The sequence below is a fragment of the Mycteria americana genome, chromosome 6, assembly GCF_035582795.1.
Source record: "Mycteria americana isolate JAX WOST 10 ecotype Jacksonville Zoo and Gardens chromosome 6, USCA_MyAme_1.0, whole genome shotgun sequence".
Lineage (NCBI taxonomy): Eukaryota > Metazoa > Chordata > Aves > Ciconiiformes > Ciconiidae > Mycteria > Mycteria americana.
The window spans coordinates 54341238-54363139 of record NC_134370.1 but is presented as its reverse complement, the minus strand read 5'-3'; the positions used below and the strand labels follow the sequence as shown (position 1 = coordinate 54363139).

Genomic DNA, 21902 nt, shown 5'->3' with positions numbered 1-21902 from the left:
TATGCTAATAGTAATAAAAGACAAGAATGAATTTTGAAAGATGTTGGCATTAGAGAAATGACCATGGGCCCTATTCGTTAGTTACGCAAATTCATTAGGCAAATTTTACAAATCCTTATTCTTCACATCTGAGCACTGTTCAGAAATGCTCTCTCTGTAGTTAATTTTTACAAAGTGGGAGGGCAGCAGTTTTGTTACTTTTAAACAACAGAATAATTTGTGCTCTTCTTTATCCTTCCCAATAAAAGACAATTTGGGGAATGTATCATTTTCTGGAAATGATCCTACACCAGTAGGATGTAGGTGTAGGAGCTAAGAATTTGGGAAGAGATTATCTTTGTGAACCTCTGTTCAAGATTGGATGGCTAGAATATAAAGTTTAATTACAAAATTAACCAGATTTCAGATCACTAATTTGTCCTTCAATAGAAAACTCAACATCAAAACTACCTGCTACCTCTTGGCAAGGGAGAAGCAATATATTGTTTCAGGACATTTTACAGAAAAAAAATCAAGGTCATCACATATACACTCTCCATCACTGAGACTACTAGTCATGCAAAATAAACAACAGAGAATAACTAATAACATGAGATGCAATTACTAAGGCTACCTAAAAATTAAAAAAAAATAGGTAACAATTAAAGAGGTAATTTAATTTGAGTAACATTCAAATAAATGTGGGAATGTCTCATCTAACATATGCTGTAAGTTACCATTTAAAATCCTAGCCTGTTCTACCTTCTTCTCTAAAAAGAAGGAAAAGCAGATTTTTTTTTCTGATATGGAAGTCCTGGGTCATTGCAGTTGCACAATAATTAGATCAAAGTCAGAAAGCACTGCAGTCACTTTAGTTGCATATAGTATAAGATGGTCACTTCTTCCCTATCAGCCTAATCTCAGGGCTATCTTATCATCTTCTGTCACATTAGGAGGGTGCATGCTTTTGTTCATCTGTAAAGCTGTGCAAAGAGAGAAAGAGGATATTCCTCACATTCTGGGATATTATAACCCCCGGACAACTGCAACACCTTGTAATGACTGCACGAGTCATTCTGAATGTTCTTCAGTCCTTGGTTCTTTTAACTGACCAATGTACGAGCTTAGCCTTATAAATGAATCTAGGAAGATAGTCTTTGGGCATAAACAAACGTCTTACAATTATGATGAGGGTCTTTTCTATAGATACATTAATTCAGAATCCTGTAGCTGTTTCTCTAATTCCTGTAGCTGTTTCTGAGTGAGTCTGCCTCACTCAGACTCTTGAAATAGATCTGAAATAGTACTTAAGTGAGGACTTCTGCCTTTTGTACAAGGCTATATTTACTTCTTTGCTTACCAGGTAAAGGGACAATAGACAGCATGCTGGTATTAGATACATACTGTTACCACAAACATTTTCTTATGCCTGACCTTCATGTGAAGATATATGATCTGTGCATACTCTTATCTCCCTGAAAATATTGGGTATTCACAAATAGACAGACACACAACTGGCTGTGTCAAATTATATCCAATGTAAATGAGAAATAAACTGATATTAAGGGCTTGTTTATATTCTGGCAAACACCCAACTGTGGGAGGTGGGCTGGGAGACCCGCAATAGTTTCTACAGCCTGTAATTGTAATGAACTTGCATTCATCATTGTGTCTAAAGTTATTATCCGGGGAGAGGAAACAGCTCCCTCCAAATCACCTGGTTGGATAGCATCCAACAGAAAGAATTAAAGCTCAGAGAAGAGTGGGTCTTATCTCTGGTGGGCACTGGTGGCAAAGAAAAGAGCCTCTGCTGGCCACAGACTGCTCAGTTTGCTTTTAAGTTGTAAACAATAGACTTTTACAAAGATAACTTGTGCCATAAATGAAGGCTTTTAGTGGACTTCAGTATAGTGTTAATCTTTCTTTGCTAGTATCTAGGCAATCAACCCACACAAATATTTGTGAAATTAACTTTTATTAGCCAGGATGACTACAGAAAGCAAAGGTAACCCCTTCCTGCCGTTTGTGTGCATTCACACCAGAATCCCTGACTAGAAAGGTAAACGCTTTAGAAGGAATGCACCTGATTGAACACAGGTTAATCAAGGAGTTGGGCTGCTGATTGCTATTAAAGAATATCTGAAGAGGAGAATTTCTGAAGTGCCTATAAAATTTAATTTGCTAACATCGAAAACAAATGAGACCGCCACAAACAAAAAATAAGTCAAGATTTATCAAATAAATACTTATGAATTATTCTTGCAGTACTGGAATTTGGGGTTTCAGCACCATCCCCTGAAGGGTTTACCTTTTGAGTCCCGGAACAGAGCCCTGAGGACCTTGGGCTGTGCATGCTTCTACAGTGCTTTCACTGCTGACCCTGCCGTCACCACTCGGGGTGAGGCAGTTGCCAACGAAGCAATGTGCAGAGCAAAAAAATGAGCCAACAGTAGAGGTCAGCCATGAACTGTAGATTTCCTCTCCAGATTTCTTGCCTGAATGATTTATGCTGTTTACTGTACACCCAGAAAGATCTGGGGCACCTGTGCCAAAACAGCAGCGGATAACAGGAGCAGGAGGAAAGAAAATGAGTTTCCTTCCCAAAATGAGACAAGGCAACAATCCAGGTACTAAGAGCACTGCCATGGGAGGGTTGAAGTACAAATGGATAATAACATTTGGTTTCTCTGCGAATACACAGAGCTCCCCAAGCAACTCGCTCCTGTCTGCTAGCTGGTCCAAAAAGGTCAAGATCTTTGACCTTTGACCAAAAAAAACCCCCACCACAGAATAAAAAGGAGGAATAATAAACTCAACCTAGATGGGCTGTTAAAAAAAATACCTGAGAACTTTGACAGTGTATACCCCTACATCAGCTATGGCCTGGCTTTTGGAGAGTTACCATTGCCCCTTGCTGGTTTCCACTACCCCTTGGTAAAGTTGTTTGGCATGTTGGCTCCTTCGAAAAGGGGAATGTTTTGGTCCTCCTGTATGTTACGGCTGGAACACATGATGCACCAATGTGCTGGGCTACTCACGTTGCCCCCAGTTTCGTCTGGTTCTGTGCTCAGCATTTAAAAATATTTAAACAGTGGCTACATAAATTAGGTCAGTGCTTCAGCCAAAACAGACTACCTGGATTTTTAAAGCCGAGAATTAACATGGACTAATAAACTGCTGTTTGCTGGGCTATTTGAAAAACTAGCATTTAGTTACCCCTTGCAAATGAGGACACTCTTCAATACCATTCTCCCTTAGATGCAGCTGCCTAGGACATTTATTTAATGGAGCAACTGGATTTGAAGGGCAGGGATTTGCACTGAAAGAAATAACCCATGCATGGTCTCAAAAATGTGCTTAAAGTTGCAAATGGGAACCAATCAACAAAATGCATTGAATTTTCTAGGCCTGCTTTCCAACTGTGGTGCATTATACCTACACCAGGCAGGAACTCGGGCATCATTTTACTCAGTCATGTGTTTGTCAAGCACTAAACACAACGCCCCTCAGCCACGGCTGTTTTTCCCATATCTAGATGAAACATCTAGCACCTGAGCCCCCAGCCCTGCACGTCTGCTGGGGATTTAACAGCCATGTGTGCAACATCATTTTGCCCATCTCCCTCCTCCCCAAAATGTGACCGAGGCCAAATTCCTGGCTAAGGCCAGCAGGCACTGGCCCTGCCCTGGATCCCCACACCGGCTGCCTTCCCCTCCTGCTGCCCGGCTCGCCCCAGGCAGCGGCTACCCTGCGCGGGGCACTCTGCTGCCCTTCGGGCCAATTCCTGCCTTTCACAGCGGCAGCCGCTGCTGATGGCAAAGGAGTATGGCCGAGCGCTTGGGCTGAGGAGGGGAGGGGAGCTGGGAGGGCAGCCCGTGGCCCTCAGGGCCCCGATGGCCTTCGGCTTTCCGGCTAGCGCAGGCAGGGCGTCTTCCCCGCGGCACCCGGGCACGCAGGCTGCCCTGCCGGGAGCTGGCGGGCGGGCAGGGCTGGCTCCCTGCCCGGCGCGGAGCAGCCTCCGCTCCTCCCGACTCCGTCCCGCGGGCGGGGAGGGCCGGCACCCCGCGCCCCGCCGCAGCCCACGCCGCTGCGGGAGGGCGTCAGCTGGCAGGGCTCGGGGACAGGCCCCGCGGGAGCGGGGAGGGCTGCGGGGTGCGGGTGCCCAGCAGGGGAGGGGGCTGCCCCCGCTCTCGTCTCTATAACGCCGGGGCCGCTTTGCCCAGCGCACCGCATCGCTCCGGCTGCGGTAACAGCCTGCGAGCGGCCCCGCTCCCTCCCCTCCGGCCCGGGGACGCGCAAGGATTAGGGAAGGGAGGGAAATCCATCAGGCGGAGAGGCAGGAGGCGGAGGCGGGCCGTCAGCACTCCTCCGCTCCGCCTGAGCCGGCAGCGCCGTAGGGCGAGCTGCCGTGCGGGCGCAGGAAGGGGCCGAGCTGCCGGAGGTCCCCGGGGCGCGGGGGCTGCCAGCGGCCCGGATCCGCGGCTCGGCCCGCGCCGCAGCCCGGCTCGGCGCCTGCCCGCGCCGCTCGGGGCTGGCGGGGCTCGGCGGCGGGAGAAGCCGCTGCTGCTGTCACCCTGCCTCGCCGCGCTGGGTCTCCCGGAATGGGCCTCCAGGAGCTGGCGGTGTGGCTGCTGGCGGCGGCGGGGCTCGTGCGCGGTGAGTGACGCCGCGCTCCCGCGGGCTGCCAGCTGCGGGCAGCGCGAGCCTCGCGGGCAGCCGCCGGGAGCCGGGGCGGGATGCGGCAGGGGCGGGCGGGAGGGCAGGGACAGCTGTCCTGGGTCCTCCGCGGCACGGCGGGGCCCCGGCGCCTCGCCGTCCCCTTCAGCCCTCTCCCCACGCCTTGCCGCTGCGGCTGGGGGCTGTCCTCTGTCCCGGGCCGCTCTGCGGGCTTGCCAGCGGGGGAGCTGCCGGGAAGGGACGTGGGAGATGGACAGAGCGATGGGGACGGGGGAGCAAACTCCGTCGAGGCACTTAAATGGTAGCTGCTTCAGGGCAGCGACTGTGGCTTTTGCGGGGGGGAGTTCAGGACTAGAAGACAGGGAAGAGGAAAGTCCGCCTGGAGTGGGGACGGGGAGGGCTGGCATCCAGAGGACCTGTTCCTACCTGACCCAGATTTCCTTTCATTCTGAAACTGCCTCTGTGCCTGGTCTACTCTGCTCCATCCATGCGGACCTGCTCCCTCTCCCTCCTTAGAAAAACGGCAGAATAAAGACCCTCCCTGGATTTGAGGTGTTAAAAGGACAGAAAACCCTGAATGTTATCACGTATATTAATGCAGTGCCTATCATCTCTGCCAGGAACCCTGTAGCCCCATTTTAGTCATAGCTGCATGAACAGAGAACAAAGCTGAGAGTACTTGCCCCAAAGAGTTCTCAGTCTGAAGCAGTCTGAGAGCAGGATTCAGTCTAACCTGTGGCCATTTTTCTCCCATTGTCTTGCCGATGCCCTCTGCCGAATCTGTGTTCTGCTTTTCTAGTTATAGCTATGCCAGGACAGGTGCCAAAATACAGGTAGTGTATTTCCTCTTCATCACTTCTTGCTGCTGGACCAAAGGGTGCATATATTGACAAAGCATCATTAGCATTTAGAATTTATCAGTCCTGGCCAGCCAAGAAACGATCAAAGAGGGGATCCCCATTACAGGCTGGGATGAAAAGAGAGAGTGATACATCTGTGATAAGATTTTGTTGTAGTAGCTAATGAACTATATGAATTACAGTGGCATTTTTCTGGGAATGCAGCAGGTGAAAGGATACATAATATCTGATAGCAGGAAAAGAGCCTATGTCCTAGCTTTACTTCCTGATGTAGAATCCTAATTATTTATCTACTTATTCCTGTGGTCAAAGAGTCCCTGCAAGGAGAGTTCCAACGGAAGCTTTACAAGGAGCTGCTGAAAAATTACAACCCTCTGGAGCGACCCGTTGCAAATGATTCCCAGCCGCTCACTGTCTATTTCACTCTCAGCCTCATGCAGATCATGGATGTGGTGAGTCTGTAACCTCCTAGGAAACTATTTCTTTAAAAGGGTGGATTTTTCCTTTCTAGAATGGAGATTTGTGATAGAGAAGGAAGACTGCAAGATATTGGAAAGCACAAGTAATTCAAGACACAACACCACATTTTGACTGCCTTTTTAAAGAAGTAAACTTAAAAGTAAAGTTTGCCTCTTTCTTAGATTTCTTGTCAATATTTCCCAACCTTCTTAACAGTATGAATTATTTAAAGTGAAGCTCAAACTGCATACTTTGCCTTTTGGATCCTTAACTGGACTTAGAAGGAACAAGAAGTGTAGTCTGGGGGGGGATATGCAAAACCAGAGTTCTTGATCTCTGGTGGTCACTAAAGAGCTGCTTGTTTTTGGAGACTGGGGGGAGGGGAGGAGGAGAGGAAGGGGGTGTCCTGACCAAAATCCAAGTTATATTATTTCTTATCTTATTTAGACAAGATTGCTACATTCTATATGCTTACATTTTAGCTGAGCTGCTCTATTTGCAACCACAGTTGTTTGGTGTATCAGTAGATACTCCTGTGCAGTGCTTGGCAAGCTTGTAAAATGCACTGTAGGATCTTTTGTGTTCAAATATGAGTAATTTAAGCTTCACTCTGTCACAGCGCCACAGAGATCAAACTCTACATGTAAGTGGGTTTACAGTATTCATTTTTACTGAATTCAACTAGCTATGGCCACTAATAAAGAAGTTAACTACTTAAAACTAGTAGTTAACCTCAAAATGCTATTATCTTTCCATCAGATGCTTAAAGTTCGAGGCACAACAAAATTTAAAAAAAGAAAGAAAGATGGGATTATTCATGACAAGTGGCTTGCTTTCTGTTCCCTTACAAGCTGCTGACTGCCAAAATCCAGACACTGTTCAATTAGTATCTAAAGGTCAGCACACACAGAGAGAACTCTGCAGGTTTAAATGCTCATAGTTTCTATGCACATTTTTGCAAGTTTTAGATTTATTAGACCTAAGGTGAAAACTAGGATGTGTATTTCCAGTGTGATATTTACCATTTGCTAAAGTGACAGCAGGCAGTCGTAGTCAGTGAGTTGTTTCAGTGTCAGTGCCACTAAAGCCAACAGGCAAAATATGTCAGTTCTATCCTTCTGTATGGCAGTTGAGTTTTAATATATGTGATACCAACGAGCAGAACAGAAGCTATATGGAGTCATATATTCTTTGAATGATGGCGAGGGAAGAATATGTGTTATGCAGAATGCAACAATTTCAAAAGGTGCTGGCAGAGTGAACTTGATGCAGACTGTGGCTGTACTGCACGGGCACCTGAGAGCTAAGAGAGGACAGCCAGGCATTAGACCAAACCTTCGACGTGAGACAAAAGCCTGTACCAGTGGGCTGATGTAACAGATGACACTAACATCCCACTAACTGTATGTGGGCATGCTTTTGTTATTAATGATGTTTATTATGGGTGGGCTTAGAGATTTTGAAAAAAGGGGATCTCCTCGCTCTGAACACTGCAGACACAAGTAGTAGGTGACTTCTGGCACAAAGAGCCAGTCTAAATAGACAAGTAAGCAAGAATGCCTTTGGATAATCAGAGACAACAGAAAAAGCATAAAAGCGAGGAACAACACAAAAGGCATAAATGATACTGTGTTAATAAGGGATGTATTAATTTCAGCATTCATCTAATTGGATTCCTTTAGAACGTGTCAAGGTAACACAAAGGAAGAGGCATTCAAAGGGCAGTGGGAGTCATGAGGACAGGGCAGGTCACAGGAAAGTAAGAGAAGGAGGCTGAAGTGAAGAGAACGAAGGGCAGCATGGGACAGACAGTGCTTCAAAGGTCTGAATGCCTGAAGGTCCCCATCTGGGCTACTGCTGCAGCTGTTCTCGCTGGCTCAAACCTTCACGGGTCTCTTGCCATGTTAGCAGGGAATGTGGAGGACAGGGCAGAAATAAACACTCAGTTCTCTTGGCCTCATATCGTCTGTGTGATGGAGCTTTGGTCTAGCCCCTCTTTCCAGTGCATCAGGCCCCTTAGTGGCTTCTGCAGCAGCTCCTAGTGGCTGGAGTCTTCAGTTGTAGCGATACATTCTGTGTATCTCTAGTTTTAGTTAGATTTTTATCTTTGGTGGTAATAGGGCAATATGTTCAGGAAAGCTTAGCCAGTCTGTTCAAGGCCTGTTCAAACTGAACACCTGAACAAAACTCCACGTTTTAGTGTATCTCTGCAGAACTCGGCACAGTACATGGTGCTTAAACCAGGCTTCAGTAAAACCCCTTCCCAACCATGGACTTAAGTTTACAAGGCCTTCTTCTGTAGCTCCCTTTTGGGAAATGACCTCCTGCTGCAGTATGTGCCTTCTCACAGCTACTAGAGGAACTTTGCTTTGGTACAGGACAGTACAGTTCCCTTCAAAAGATTTTTGTACAACTCTTTTTGTACAACTGTGTGTTCAGGAAACATTTCTGTAGTGCTTGGTTTATTTTGATAACCAGGATCAAAATCCTGATGTTGTGGGGTTTTTGTTGTTTGGTTGGTTTTGTTATTGTTAGCACTACACTACATAAAATTCATTTCAGAATTATTTCAAAACAGGAGAGCTCAAAAAAGCACTTTGCTCCAAAATAAAAGAGGGCTGTGAACAGACCAATTTTTTACCTGGCTTTCAGAAATTGCACTTCTGGTCTCATTCTATATAGACACATTTGGCCTGAATATGTTAAGCTAACGTGGTTTTAAGTATTAACTACGCTGGGAAAGGTTTGTTGTATGGCCAAACCCTCCTAGTGACGACACAGCTTACAGAAGCCTTCTTTACGTCATCAAAAACATTTCCTGAATAGAAGAAGCCGAATGCCCACGCGACTTTTTTCCTACTTAAATTGCATCCATACTATAAAGATTTCCTTTGCATTTCTGTGAGTCAATAATGGGGCGCTCTCTTCCCCGCACTCCTGACATGGCTATAACCATGTCCTTGACTACAGTATGAACAGTTGGCTGTTGGAGACACAAATGGGTAAAGGCCAGTAAGCAGTCAACTTCACAGAGTTAATTTCTTCTGGAGTTGTCAAGTTTAATTAAAAACCATACAAACTGAAGGGCAAATATCCACAGATCACCAGCCAGTCTGGGTATAGTTAATGACTGGCAGCCTTGGCTAATATGATTCAAAAAGGAGTTTTTGATCATATGTGCCTTTCAAAAAAATCCCTTCATAATCAGTAAGAAGCCATAGTTTTTGTACTGGCAGTTTAGTTACAGCTTATTCTGCTTGCTATAAAACTGACTGCATTTCTTTCTCAGAGACCTGGGATTGACAGGCAAAGAAAGAAACCAACCATGAAGTAAATTAAGCTTCACACTATAAAACAAATGAGTTTTCTTCATTGTCAACAAGAAGCAAATGCTGGTGGGAATGACAGCTACTTGCAATAACAATTACTGGTTTAACAAGCTAGAAACAAAACATGTCACCATCATACTTTCCTGTAGTTTATACATTCCTTTTAATGGCTTCTCAGCTGATACAAGCTGTACTGGGAGTTAGACCTATCCAGAGCAGATCAGTCAAATCCCTGCCAGAACAGATTGAGCCAGGCTGGATCCTGGCTGCTGCTATTCCTTACTTGAAGTCTCTTCCATTCCACTCTGACTTTGCTGATAGGAAAGGGGAGACAGGGTATGAAACCTTTTCCAAACACAGTGGATGTTTCCTACCTTACATTTTTTAGTTTAACCCTTTCCTTCTAAAGCTAGCAATTATTTCTATCCTGTGCTTGCAGATATGTTTTTCTTTTTATTGGTATTGCATATTAATATGCATTATAGTATCAGGACTACATAATGAGGGACCGGTAAGTGCCGATTGCCCCAACGTAGTTTAGTCCACTAGAAAATAGAGTTAATGAACTGACTAATGAGAATGCAAGCTGGCATAGTAAATTACACAAAGTGTTGCTAAATGGGGAGGGAAAACAGTGGCAGCATGAGAAAAATGCAATTTGGGGACACATGAATGAAGAGGAGAGCTAGGAAACTGGGGGAGTGCTTAGAGGAGAAGTGGGAATGCATGGCAGACCTGAGAGACAGCAAAGGAGTTTGGAAGAAAGGTGGAATTAAGGTGAAAGAGGATGGGGGGCAAAATGGAAAGAAAGAGGTTTGAAAGGAGTGGATTTTAAAAAAGCTTCTGTGTCAAGTTAATAAGAACTTTCAAGAGAGAGATCCTAGGTATCTTTCAGTTCACTTTATTCCTATATTCCTTAATAGAAAAATCACTGCTCTTAAACCTTTGCAAACAATCTTGCAATTAAATCATCCTGAAGTGAAAACAAAGTGTAGACAGCCGACTGGCCAGAAGTGCTCCTCAAGGACATTTGAGTTATTATAGTATCAGAAGATAGAATAAGAGGTTTCTTTTGTTTTTTACAATTATTTGTTTCAATTTTCTTGAAACAAGAAATGCCAAGCAATTTGATGAAAGAAATGAAAAATAACCTACTTCCTCTCTGATTTGCTGAAATCTTGTTTCAAAACTCCTTGCAGGAAAGCAATGTATATTGAACAAATAGGCTGACAATAAACATCTCTCTGGATTTGAATTAGAAAATGTTTGGAAATATCTGACTTAAGAAAGCTGAACAAAACTTCAGAATAAGCACAGAGGAGAATGTTAACAGACGAATACTAAGGGTATCTGCATACCTTAGTGGCAGGAGAGGAAGGGGGTTAATGGATGGCGATAGTTGGTCAAGGTCATAGCTTCAGTACAATGTCAAAAAAATAAGGAACATGATGCAGAGAAACTACTTACGTTTTTTTCTACTTACATAAAAATGCTAAAGTTAAGACTAGAAGAATTATTGCATTGGGATCAGACCAATGGCTTTCTGATATTAATTTTCATTAATAAAGTCATCTTAGATTTTTTTAAGGAATTTCAGCAATTTTACTCTGCAACTGTTGAGAACATTACTGTGTTCTGGGGCTTTCTGGTTTTAATCTAGAATTTATACCAACTTTCTATGTGGAACTCGGGGCACCATTTTGTGCGTGTCCTAAGCTGACCTCAGCACTCTGCTGCTGAAAGAGATGATCTCACTAACTTCTGGCCTCATGTTCCTACCCCTTTGGCTTGTGCAAGTGCCTCTGCGACTAAGCAGTTAGCTGTATCGATTTTTTGAGTAGCCGTTTTTCTAGATGACCTGTACTTAGTTTGGATTTAGATTATCTTAAACTGCTCACAAACCTCTACCCATGGTTCTTCTTCACTTAAAATCTGTCATATATTTAGCAAAAAAACAAGCTAGTTCCATTTCTGTCTGAGCCAAGTTGCTAAACTTGGGAAAATGCTGGATCAAGACTATCTTAGCTTGTGACTTCTACAGCAAGACTTATGGTGACAAACATTTTGGTGGGTATGAATGTGTCCATTTTGGTCAACTCTGATCATAATTTTTTTTTTTTTTTACTAGCAGAAGAATCAACATTTAATAATTTATTTAAGAAGTTGAATTTAGTTATTCATCTACATGAATATTCAAGTTCTTACTTATGTTGCATAACATCATCTAGTCAGGAATCTTTCATGGTTCCTCCAGACATTTACTAGCTAATTAAATCATTTACTACACAACAGTTTTCGCTTATTTTCCAGTTTCTTCTCTTTCTTTTTTTAATTTCTAGTTAGGGGAAAGAAAAGTGCTGAATAGTTGTTTGTATGTAGTAAGCAGCAGCAGAATCTCAAGAGAAATCCTGTTCCTTTAGGCTGTTCAACTCACTTGTGCAGACCAAAGGAAAAATGAAAGGATGCAAACTTTTTCATGTTTATCTGAACTCAGTCAAAGTTTGCTCATCCTACATTGCCCTTGGTTACTTGGATGACTTAGATTTATATATTCAAGGGCTTTAGTCCTTGTTTCATTTTACACAGTGTAAGCGACACAGTTGACTTCAATGACTTAAATACAGTGTTTAGCAAAGCCTCTGCATAAGAATCTGCAACTCAGTATTTGTAATCAAATACCCTGGACCCACCGGGCAAGATAGTAATGTGAAATATCTTGAAATTTTAAAAAGAAAATTATGCTGTCATTCAAAGAAGCAGAACAGCTTCTGTAAAGAAACAGACTATAACACAAACATGTCCCCTGCCAAAAAAAAAAAAAAGAAAAAAGAAATTTAAATCTGGAAAGACGAATAAAACAACCAAATCAAGAGGCTCGTTGAGAAATGGTGCTAAAGAAGTTCCTAAGCTGTTTATCAAACCTCAGCAGCCTCTTTGCAAACAATGGTTGTGGCAGAAGCTCATCAAATCTGCATTATTCTTTTAATTTTTAGCATTCATTTGTGTACATTAGGAAAAGTCTCTCCAAGCTTTATTTTCCTCTCACTTTGCTGCTTGATCTTTATTCCCTCCATGCTAAAGGGAGAAACTGTTTTCACTTTCATCTTGCAACCATTTCCATTCTACCATGATTTATTCCTGAGAGTTTAGCAAACTGAACAGTGCTGGGATATGCTTTCAGTATTTTTAGTTAGTTTAATACCAATGAAAGTTACTGGATTATAATAGAAACCAGAGTATTCTGCTTCCCCGTGAAATATGAAGAACAGATCTTTTCAAATAACAGTCTAAAATATTCTGATAATTGATCTATTTAAACAAGCAGACAACACCTCTCCCTATGCTACTGTGGTGAGATACTGATATACTAAGAGAAACTGCAACCTTATCTCTGTGATATTTGTCCATTTCTCCTGTGCTTCTAAATATCTTCTGGCTTTTTGGACTATTTTTTTCTTCAGCATCTTTCTTTTACCTAGTCTTCTCAAACAGTGTTAGATCTGGAAAGATATTTTAAACACAGTCTACATTCTGTTGGATGGAATGGGAAGCAATGAATTTAAACTGATTTAAGGCAGTTTGCAGGAAAGAAAAAAGACTGACTAAAGGCTATAAAAACCCTCCTGATAATAGTTAACTGGAGGACATTAGAGGTGTTCGTTGTATGTGAACATCAGAACTTCTGTTCCGCTTTCTGGTTCCACAGGAGAGGTCTTTGGAATTGTAATACAACTCAGTTGGGGTTTTTCTGTTTGTTTGTTTTTTAATATGAGTGAAGTAAAGCAGTTTCTCTAACATTTTTCTCATCCTTTGTGATACAAATAATAAGCACAAATCACAAAAGCTCAGTACTTCATTTCTTTGTTTTCTAACTACATTGGTATGGATGCCCCATTAACTTAGAAAGTGAGTAGACATCTATAGCTATGCCACTTGTGATGAAGAAGGTTTGCATCCTTGCTATGAAAAGTATGATTAAGGTCCTAGAAAATAGATTCTGTTGTGACCGACTGCTGTAGGGTACAAGGACCAGAACGTAAAGCTTTCACATTTTACACAGGACCTCTTACTAGAACAACAGAATTTGCAAAGGCACATCATCTAGTAATTATTAGTAGTCCTCAGTAATCAGCTAATAAAACAAAATTACAGCACAAGACATAATTTCTGGGAGTCAGGTCTGGCTAACTAATACTTGTTCTTATACAAAACTTTTAATTCACAGAAGTTTGGGGACTGAAATGAATATATGCCTGTAATATTCAGAATTGTTCCTCTTTTTTCTGAAGACTATATACAGTTAAAATTACAATATTTCTTCATATTCAAGTACTAGACAATACATCATGTCACTACTCAATACCCAAGTTCATATCCTTTGTTTTGACCAATATGGATCAGCTTGTTACAGTCTGTGGAAATTTGTATGAAATGTTTGAAAGCCCCTATTTTTCTTTAGCAATGTTCTTGTCCTGGGATAGTGGAGCTACACTGATCTGCATCGGCGGAGGATCTGGCTCCATAAAGTACAAGCAAAGTATTAGATCAGCACTGTTAAACCTTCTTTGCCTGTTAAATTAATTCCCTGCTCCCAGGCTCCTGGGCGACCTGCAGGTTCAGTCCCAGCTGGGGCACAAGCCGATGCACTCTGTGTGTGCAGTCTAGCCTCTCTGCTCGTCTGCTGCGGCTTTTGTGCACGCACAGACTAATTACATGCTCTATAAATCTGGTGCTTCTTGCGAAAGCCTGTTTTACTGTGCATGTAAAGATGGGAGTCGACTTGCTTCTTCCTGGATTTGATTTGCCTCTGACTGCAGTGCCAATGCGCACCGAGGAAGGAATTCAAATGCAGGTGGTTGCACCTGCTGGACCCATTTCTTTTCTGGGAAGGCTTCTGGAAGTGCTGTGGGAAGATGCTGTGGGCTGGATTAATTATCCAGGGAAAAGCAACCCACACGTAACCATCACGGCCTCTGCCCCGCTCCTGTAACGTGATCTGTGTGGGTCCACAAGTTGGCGGGAAAGGTGCTGCAGCAGTTTCAGGGGTGATGGCAGGGGAAGGCAGGAGGTGCTGCTAAAGCAATGCCCCTAACCTCTAACACTATCCTTGGGAGCACCTGTGTTGCCAGAGGAGCTTGGGGACTAGATTAGATTACCAGTCGTGGTTTAACATTTTTAAATGGTAGTCCTGATGGGCTATGGCTCCTGAACAATCGAGTAGGTGGTATTCTGTTTCTGTTCTGTGTTCCATTTTACGGCTGTATTCTCAGACCTGTGCAAATACAGTGCCTGCTTTTCTCTCAGAAAAGCACACGCTATAAAAAGTTTTCAGTAATTTACAAATCTAATAGTGCTGACAGCAGTTGAACAAAGTATTGTCAAGGGATTGCAAGCAAACACTTTTCTATCTATGAACAATGTATTAACATAGAAACATTCAGATGTTAATTACTTCAAATTTAGATGATACAGATGTGAATTCTTCAGTTTCTCCTGAACTCCCCACCATATTCGCCTGAATAGACTACTAAACAATCCAACTGTTTCCAATCTAAATATATCTCTAAGTTACAAAAAAGGCAAAAAAAAAAAAGGGGGAAGAAGATCTTACAATGGGTTGGCAGCAGAGAGCATATATGTGCAAGCACTTATATAGAAAAAGAAATCTTTTAAAATTCACTTAGAATTTTAATTACTTAAATAATTTATTTTTAATGTGTTAACTAAATTATTTTGAATATTTAATTTATTCAAAATTAAAAGAATTATTTTCCAGAATAACCAGAAGAAGCCTGAAGTAAACTTATATTTGGATTTAACCTTCACTTATGCTTGCATGTTCATGCCTGTTATCTGAAACTAGAATTTGATTTGTAAAAAGGAAAGGCTGTTAACAGTGGCTTCAACAACAGCTAACTGGGAAGAGCTAAGAGCATGGCATGAAGCCATTGCTGCTCATTGGCAGCAATATAAGAATATGATATTTATCCAGTTCATCTCTGCAAAATCCTCTGGTAGTGATGTGAAACCGTATTTGCATGGCCTATAATCATGTCTCCATATTGCTTATATGATCCTCATAGTGGAGTAGCCTGAAGGGAAGATGATCAATAACCATGTGCAGAGTTGGTGGACCCATGCACATGTTTAATTATACAGCGCTACTACTTTGGACTTTTATTGGCTTGTTTTCTGTGTTCAGCCATGAGTATTAACATATTTCTGTGGTTGACATCCCCATAATTACTCTCAGTAACTACACAGTTGTGTCAGTTAAGTATTTGAGAGGAAAGAAGCAGGCCTTTTACCCATTACCACCAATACTACTAAATGCAAGAATTAAGACAGAAAAAATAATGAGCACTGGTAAGTTTGACTGAACCCCTCACTGAGCTCCAGAAATTCAAATAAGCGTTTTTATGGATTTTGGAGTGTTCACTCCATTTCTGACCCCACCACACAGAAATGTTCTTTTCATAGGAGAGAGTTTGCTCTTTTGCGTTGCAGAAAACAGCAGCCTGAAGGACTGAGTAGGTGTTCTGACATTTCAGTCATGACGCTTGTTGCATTTGTGAAGAGAGACACACAGTTGATTTTCATCAATCTATTCCTCTCAGCCAAGCTCACGGTTTCTCAGTACCTTTGTCAGTGATTCTTCACAGGCATTACAGAGAAGTGGGGACTCTAAAGTGGGGAGAAAATATGGATTTTTAGGGAAAGTTGAAAATGAAGACCCTGTAAAAGAGGACTCTCAAACCTGTCCCTCAGAGGATGTAGGGTAAGGAGTAACTAGAATTTCTGTAATGCTGATTCATCCTCTCTTCCCAAGTTGTTATTAAGGTGTCTTTGTAATACTTCTGTGTCAAGAGCTGCAGAGATGTTCAGCAGCATAAGCAACATATTTTGTACTATACCCTTCTGCAGGGAATTTTTAAATTGCCATGGTGATGTCTGTGCTGTATCCTAAATTGAACAGAGACCCCAAGACATCGAGGATAATGGATTATGTTACATATCACAGGAATTTTGGAGCTACTCTTTCTTGCTTCATTTGCCTACACTTGGAAAGATGGAGATAGTATAGTTAGAGAGACTGTCTGGGATGAGTAATGGCACTTTGCTAACTGGTCCTCTGAAGCTGGCTTTAACTATGTCCATTTGTAGTGGACAGAGCTATTCCTCATGGTTGTGTCCTAGTCAGATGCCTCTATCTCTGTGGCTCTGGTGTTCCTCAAAGGCTCTGCAGTTTCAGCATGTGAACTGATGCTAAAACATGGACGACATACTTTGGTCAGGTGTGGAAATTTCTGTTGCTGTTACTCACAAAAATAGGATAGAAGAATGCCAGCAGCAGGCTGGTGCTAGAGCTGTGTGCTCTGATCACACAAAGGGAGGGGAAGAGACAGCTTTGTGTTCAGCTCCTTGTTCTTCCATAACTTTCTCTTCTCTCCTTGAAGAAATCACCTGCTTTCCTTCCACTTTAGTTTGCTAAATATACAGGCTATAACAGCATTTCCATATGACTTATGAACATTTTGAGGAGAAAGGCTTAATAAAAAGTCAAATATGACTTAAAGTTGATTAGCAAGAATAAAAATAGAGTCAAATCCTTTGATATAATGCTGTCCTGGCATTACTGGTACATCCAGGTGTAACAACCTGACCTTTCAACTTCTATGTTTTGCAGCTCACCTCTAGGCAAATAAATCCAAGTTCAAAAGCTTTGATTCCCTCTTGTTTTTAACACTGTCTAAGGAGTGGGGCTATGGGGGCTCTATTATCCCCTCTTAGCCTGTGGAACAGTTGGTAGTTCCCAGATCCCAGCATGCGTTCAGAGCTGGGATGCCTATCTGTGTCAGACTGGCAATGATAATCAGCACCTAGAGCCAGTATTTAACACTAATTCAGGGTTCTGTCCTCTCAATGGGAGTCTTCTGTGGAATACAATGGAATCAAGAATTATTTGTAAATAAAGCAACAGAACACAGTTATTACTTTGCATGCTTGCAATAAATGTAACTGCACTTTGAATTCTATGCTATATTTAATAATTGAACTGAGTGAAACCTACAGTGAATCATGGGAATTCATAAGATAACTTGAAAAAATGCAACCTCCCCCTCTTCAGAAGAATATTTTTTTCACACAAGATATGCTGAAGTATGTTATTAACTATGCTGTACTCTGCTCATTTCATATGGCTAATCCCTGCATGTTTTTGCAAAGACGAATGTGTTCAAATCTAAATACAATCTCTTGTTAACAATGATGTACTGAAAAAAAAAAAGAAAAAGGACTGCTATTACGATTATGTCCCCATGGTAACAGAAATGGTACATCATGAGGCTCTTACACATATTTATAATGTCCGCTTCTTTTCTGTGAAACTCAGTGAAAATACATCTCAAGCCCACTGTGAGGACAAAGCCCTAATACAGTCAACAGTAAGCACAACTGTCAGAGCTTGTCAGAGTATATATGGAACAGAAACACATTCCCACATTTTAAGGAGGCTTCTCGCACAGATGCTCTGCCCAGAGTTAAGATGGCTCTTCTATGCTCTTTCTCCGGCAGCTTTTCTGGGAAGACCTGTGTATGTTTTGAGCAAACTCCACCTTTCTTTTAAAGAAAGATAAAGTAGTTGGGGAGAGAGCAAATGCTTCTTGCAAAAGCATGTGAGATTAGTTGGTGTGGAGAAACCACTGGATTTTTTCAGACTTGCAAAATAGAGCACACATGGCACAATTTAAAAAAAACCCACAAAACAAAAAACCAACTCTCCCTCAGAATTTCACCTGAATTAAGTTAAGCAAAGCAATCAGAATCCTCATCTGACACTCCAGACTCAATCTTAACCCAGGTAAAATTCTAATGACATTTTTATAATTTTTATTTTAAAGAAAAAATTAAGATATTCAAATGGCCAAAAATGAGTATCTACTCCTACCCCAGCAGCACAGAATGCTTTAGTAACATTTTAGCATTTTAACTCTAGAAACCTTTAAAACTTTGACAGAACTTTCGCTATAAGCAGAAGCATACTTGTCTGTTGTATTCAGGTTTACTTCCTCACTCTTTTGTTTCTCTCCTTGTGCACCTGAACAGTGCATGGGACAGGTGAACTCCAGGCTTCAGTACCCATGCAGAACACATACTTGAAAATCCCCATTTTTTTTTAAGACTTACACATAGGTCAAGCTCACAGCAAACCTTGTATTAAGTATGTGCTGGCTCAAGCGTTAAACACAGATCAGAACTGTAGCTAGTCTAGTGCTCAGGGCATCTTTCCACCACTCACACAGGAGATTTCCTTTCTTCCTCTCCCATTCCCTTCCTCTCCCATTCCCTTCCTCCGAGCTGCTGGATGTCATTTCTCACCAGTGTTGCCCAGGGACTTGCAGACCATGCTACTGTAGTTTCCACTACATGAAACCAGGAGCTCACCATAATGGGCTTCACCATGGCTAAAGCTTGCGCCTCTGCATACCCTGTCCCCGGATCCCTCTGCACCCAACAGCAGATGCTTGTTTCCATTTGTGGTAACACTGCGTTATTTCTGCTCTGCTCCTTAGCCTGTCTCTTCTGCTTGTCCTTGTTACTACATCCAAACATCTGGAACTAATGTCAGCAGATGTGGCAGTCTAAGCTGCTACACGCTGAGCTGTGTAACTGTGCGCAAAGACTGCACTGCTAAGGATATTTATAGCAGTGCTAAAATCTGTAATGCTACGTAATAGTTTTGTAGCAGTACTGTAAAGTATTCATTTGGCACTGTTGCATTGTTATTTGTAGCTAGGCACCATTTTCCTTGTGTTTAATTTACCGAAAATAATGTGCTTGTAGGTTAGAAGGAAGATTTACAAAGCCATTTTTTAAAAAGTATTTGTTGATTTTCTACTCATTTAATCACATTTATACTAATTCAATAAAAAACCCCAAAACAATTCTGAACAATTTCACATGTTCCTGATGGAAGGGACATACTTACAAACTGTTAGGACAGGAAAATGCTCTACAGATACTAAGTATCGTATGCCCTAAGAGTAATACCCAAAAGTTAGACCCAGTACAGCATAGCTGGCTGGCTTTAAGTACTGCTGGCACTGTTTTACGCCACAGCCCAGGTAATAAAGAAAATGGCATTACACATATACATGTAGGCCAGCCTGGATGTGTGCATTTCAAAGGAAGATGACACAAGTAGATACGGCTTTGAAACAAATCTTCCATATCTTGACCTTTAAACATTACACTCTGATTAAGTAAACATTTATGAAGATAGGTCATATTTTGAACCTAAGAAGCTGCACAGAATGGAAGTAATAGCAAGATGAGGTCTTGGCTGTCACACAGCACTATCTGCTAAAGAGAAGAAGCTTGAGCTGGAATGTTTGGTTTATCCAGCATTATTTCTAGTAAGCATGGCCCACTCCTTAATTTGTACAATAAATAGTTCTAGTAAATATGGCCAGACAGAGGAATCACTGAATGTACGTCATGGTTCTAAAACAAAACAATAACAATAAATAAATGGAATGAGAGTGCAGAGTCAGACCTTAATCCCACTGGTCTCATGCAGGAAACGTCACTGACTTAACGGTGGCCCTCTCCTACAAATATTTATAGATTTGTTTACAAAATTGAGCCAATATATACAACAGTCATTAGCTCGAACACTTTGCATGGATGATTCAACTCTTTCACAAATACACTTCAGCTGCATTCTCTTTTTCAGCTGTACATTCTAGTGTAGGTTCTTGTTCAGCTCTGCTGCACCATTCACATGATGTGAAGAGGCTGATTTTTTAAGTCAAATAGGAAACAGAGGAACTGCCACTGCATCTGGGATTGGTACTGCTACTCTGTCCTTCAAGATTATGGAAAGTGCTTAGAACAGCAGGTTGTGCGGGGAATATGCCAAAGATTTGCCCTGCATTGTTCCTGGCTAGAGATCTAGGGGACTTCAATAAACTTTACTCACTGTATCACAAATGAAAGTGGGGGCTGCGGGGTGGGGTGGGGGGTGAGGAGGGGGTCTCCCTACAGGGAAACTGTTTCCCATGTAACTCTTAAGTATTTCAGTTAGTCCCAGATTAGCCATTTATTGCCTTGCTCCTCTTTGAATTTACAGTCCAAAGTCAGCCTTCTTAAAAAATAAAAATGGATAGTGGCAGCAATCTGTGCCAGTCTCTGTTATCTCCAGCAACAAAACTCCACTTTCCCCAGACAGGAGCAATTCTACAGAGTCAGTTCTCTTCTCTATTTCACAAAGGCCTTCAGCACGTAGTGAGTATGAAGAGCAATTCATATGCCATCCATCACAAATCTAACAAACCTAAGAGCTCAATAGAAAAGAAGTTTTCTTTTCAAATTTCACTTTAATTAACTGCTCACATTTTGGTTTGCCTTAAGATTTTAATTCTTTGATTAAAAAAAAGCTAGAAGACATTAAATCAAAGATCAAGAAGCACACGAAGTAAGGAAGGCATTTTCAGGCTGGATTTCAGAGATTTAACTGCAAAACTCACTTAATGCTACAGGAGATATTTAGCTAAATCCTGAGCACAGCTGCAATACCTTATCCCTAATGGTCTGAAAGAGCCAGAGAGAGTCTGAGTTGGAAGGTGAGAAAGTCACACAGTCAGATATCATCCTAGCAGTGAAGCTGCCTCAGGGGTGAATTTGGCTTTGAAGTGGAATGTGGAAGAGAAGAAAGGGTGATGTCCTAAATGCCTTCAATTTTCACTAAGGTCACTAGCAGCATGGAGTGGCTGAGTATAAAGTAATGAAGACCAACTTTCAGGAGGTTTTTAGCACCAAGAGAATCAGGGCAAATTAGCAGCTGACGTAAAGGGAGCTGCCTTATGCAAGCACAAGCACAAGCCCAAGGCCAAGTCATGCAGAACTGGCACACCATGCTGACTGGGCTGTGTAGTAAAACACATCATCTTAAACTATGTTTAAACAGTTTGCTACAGTTGCTGTGATTTTGAAGGAGTGTTGCTTCTCAGCAGTAGGCTGTACCACTACAAGATTAAGTCATAGATGTAAGAGCTCTGTTTTTATATAAAAATCTCACTGATATGGCAAAAGTCAGAACACCAAATATAAATGTGTGCTTAAGTTTGAAGTGGCCTCGAGATAAATGCAGTGAAACAGTGAAAATTTATATTTTCCACTTTTGACTTTTTACTGAATCATTTTGCACTTTTTGCATCTATTTTCAAGAAATCAGAAACATTCTGTGGCCTGTTCCTGGTGTTGAGCCTTACATACTGGATCATGGAATATTATTAATATTATTTATGCATTGGTAATGCCTGTTTATGCAGCATTTTCTGCATAATTGGAAATATGTGCTGTAAGCTGAGTCGAAAACATTTTACTATGATAAAAAGGTATATTGCTGACTACTGGAGAAGTGAAGGGTAATTGCACTAACCTATTCCTTTTGTGGTGAAAGGGAAGTCGGGTGCGGAAGAGGCATCAGGAGTTCAAATCTCTTTCATCTCACAAATCCTGTACACTGCCTTTTTCTTCATCTTCATGTTGCCTAAAAAACCTGTTTCACATTGCCAACTTGCCGTGTAGCTTTTTA

The 21902-nt window shown here is 41.9% G+C and overlaps 1 protein-coding gene and 1 long non-coding RNA gene across 2 annotated transcripts in view; one reads left to right on the top strand and one right to left on the bottom strand.

The window, feature by feature from the left end:
- The window catches only part of LOC142411003 (uncharacterized), a 92822-nt gene that overhangs the window by 5672 nt on the left and 65248 nt on the right, over nt 1-21902 (bottom strand). The window lies entirely within an intron of this gene.
- CHRFAM7A (CHRNA7 (exons 5-10) and FAM7A (exons A-E) fusion) overlaps nt 4362-21902 on the top strand; it is a 44005-nt gene continuing 26464 nt past the window's right edge. The window contains exons 1-2 of the mRNA XM_075505886.1: nt 4362-4635; nt 5829-5968. Of these exons, the coding sequence (XP_075362001.1) occupies nt 4581-4635; nt 5829-5968 (195 nt within the window). The 5' untranslated portion in view covers nt 4362-4580. The remainder of the gene's footprint in view (nt 4636-5828; nt 5969-21902) is intronic.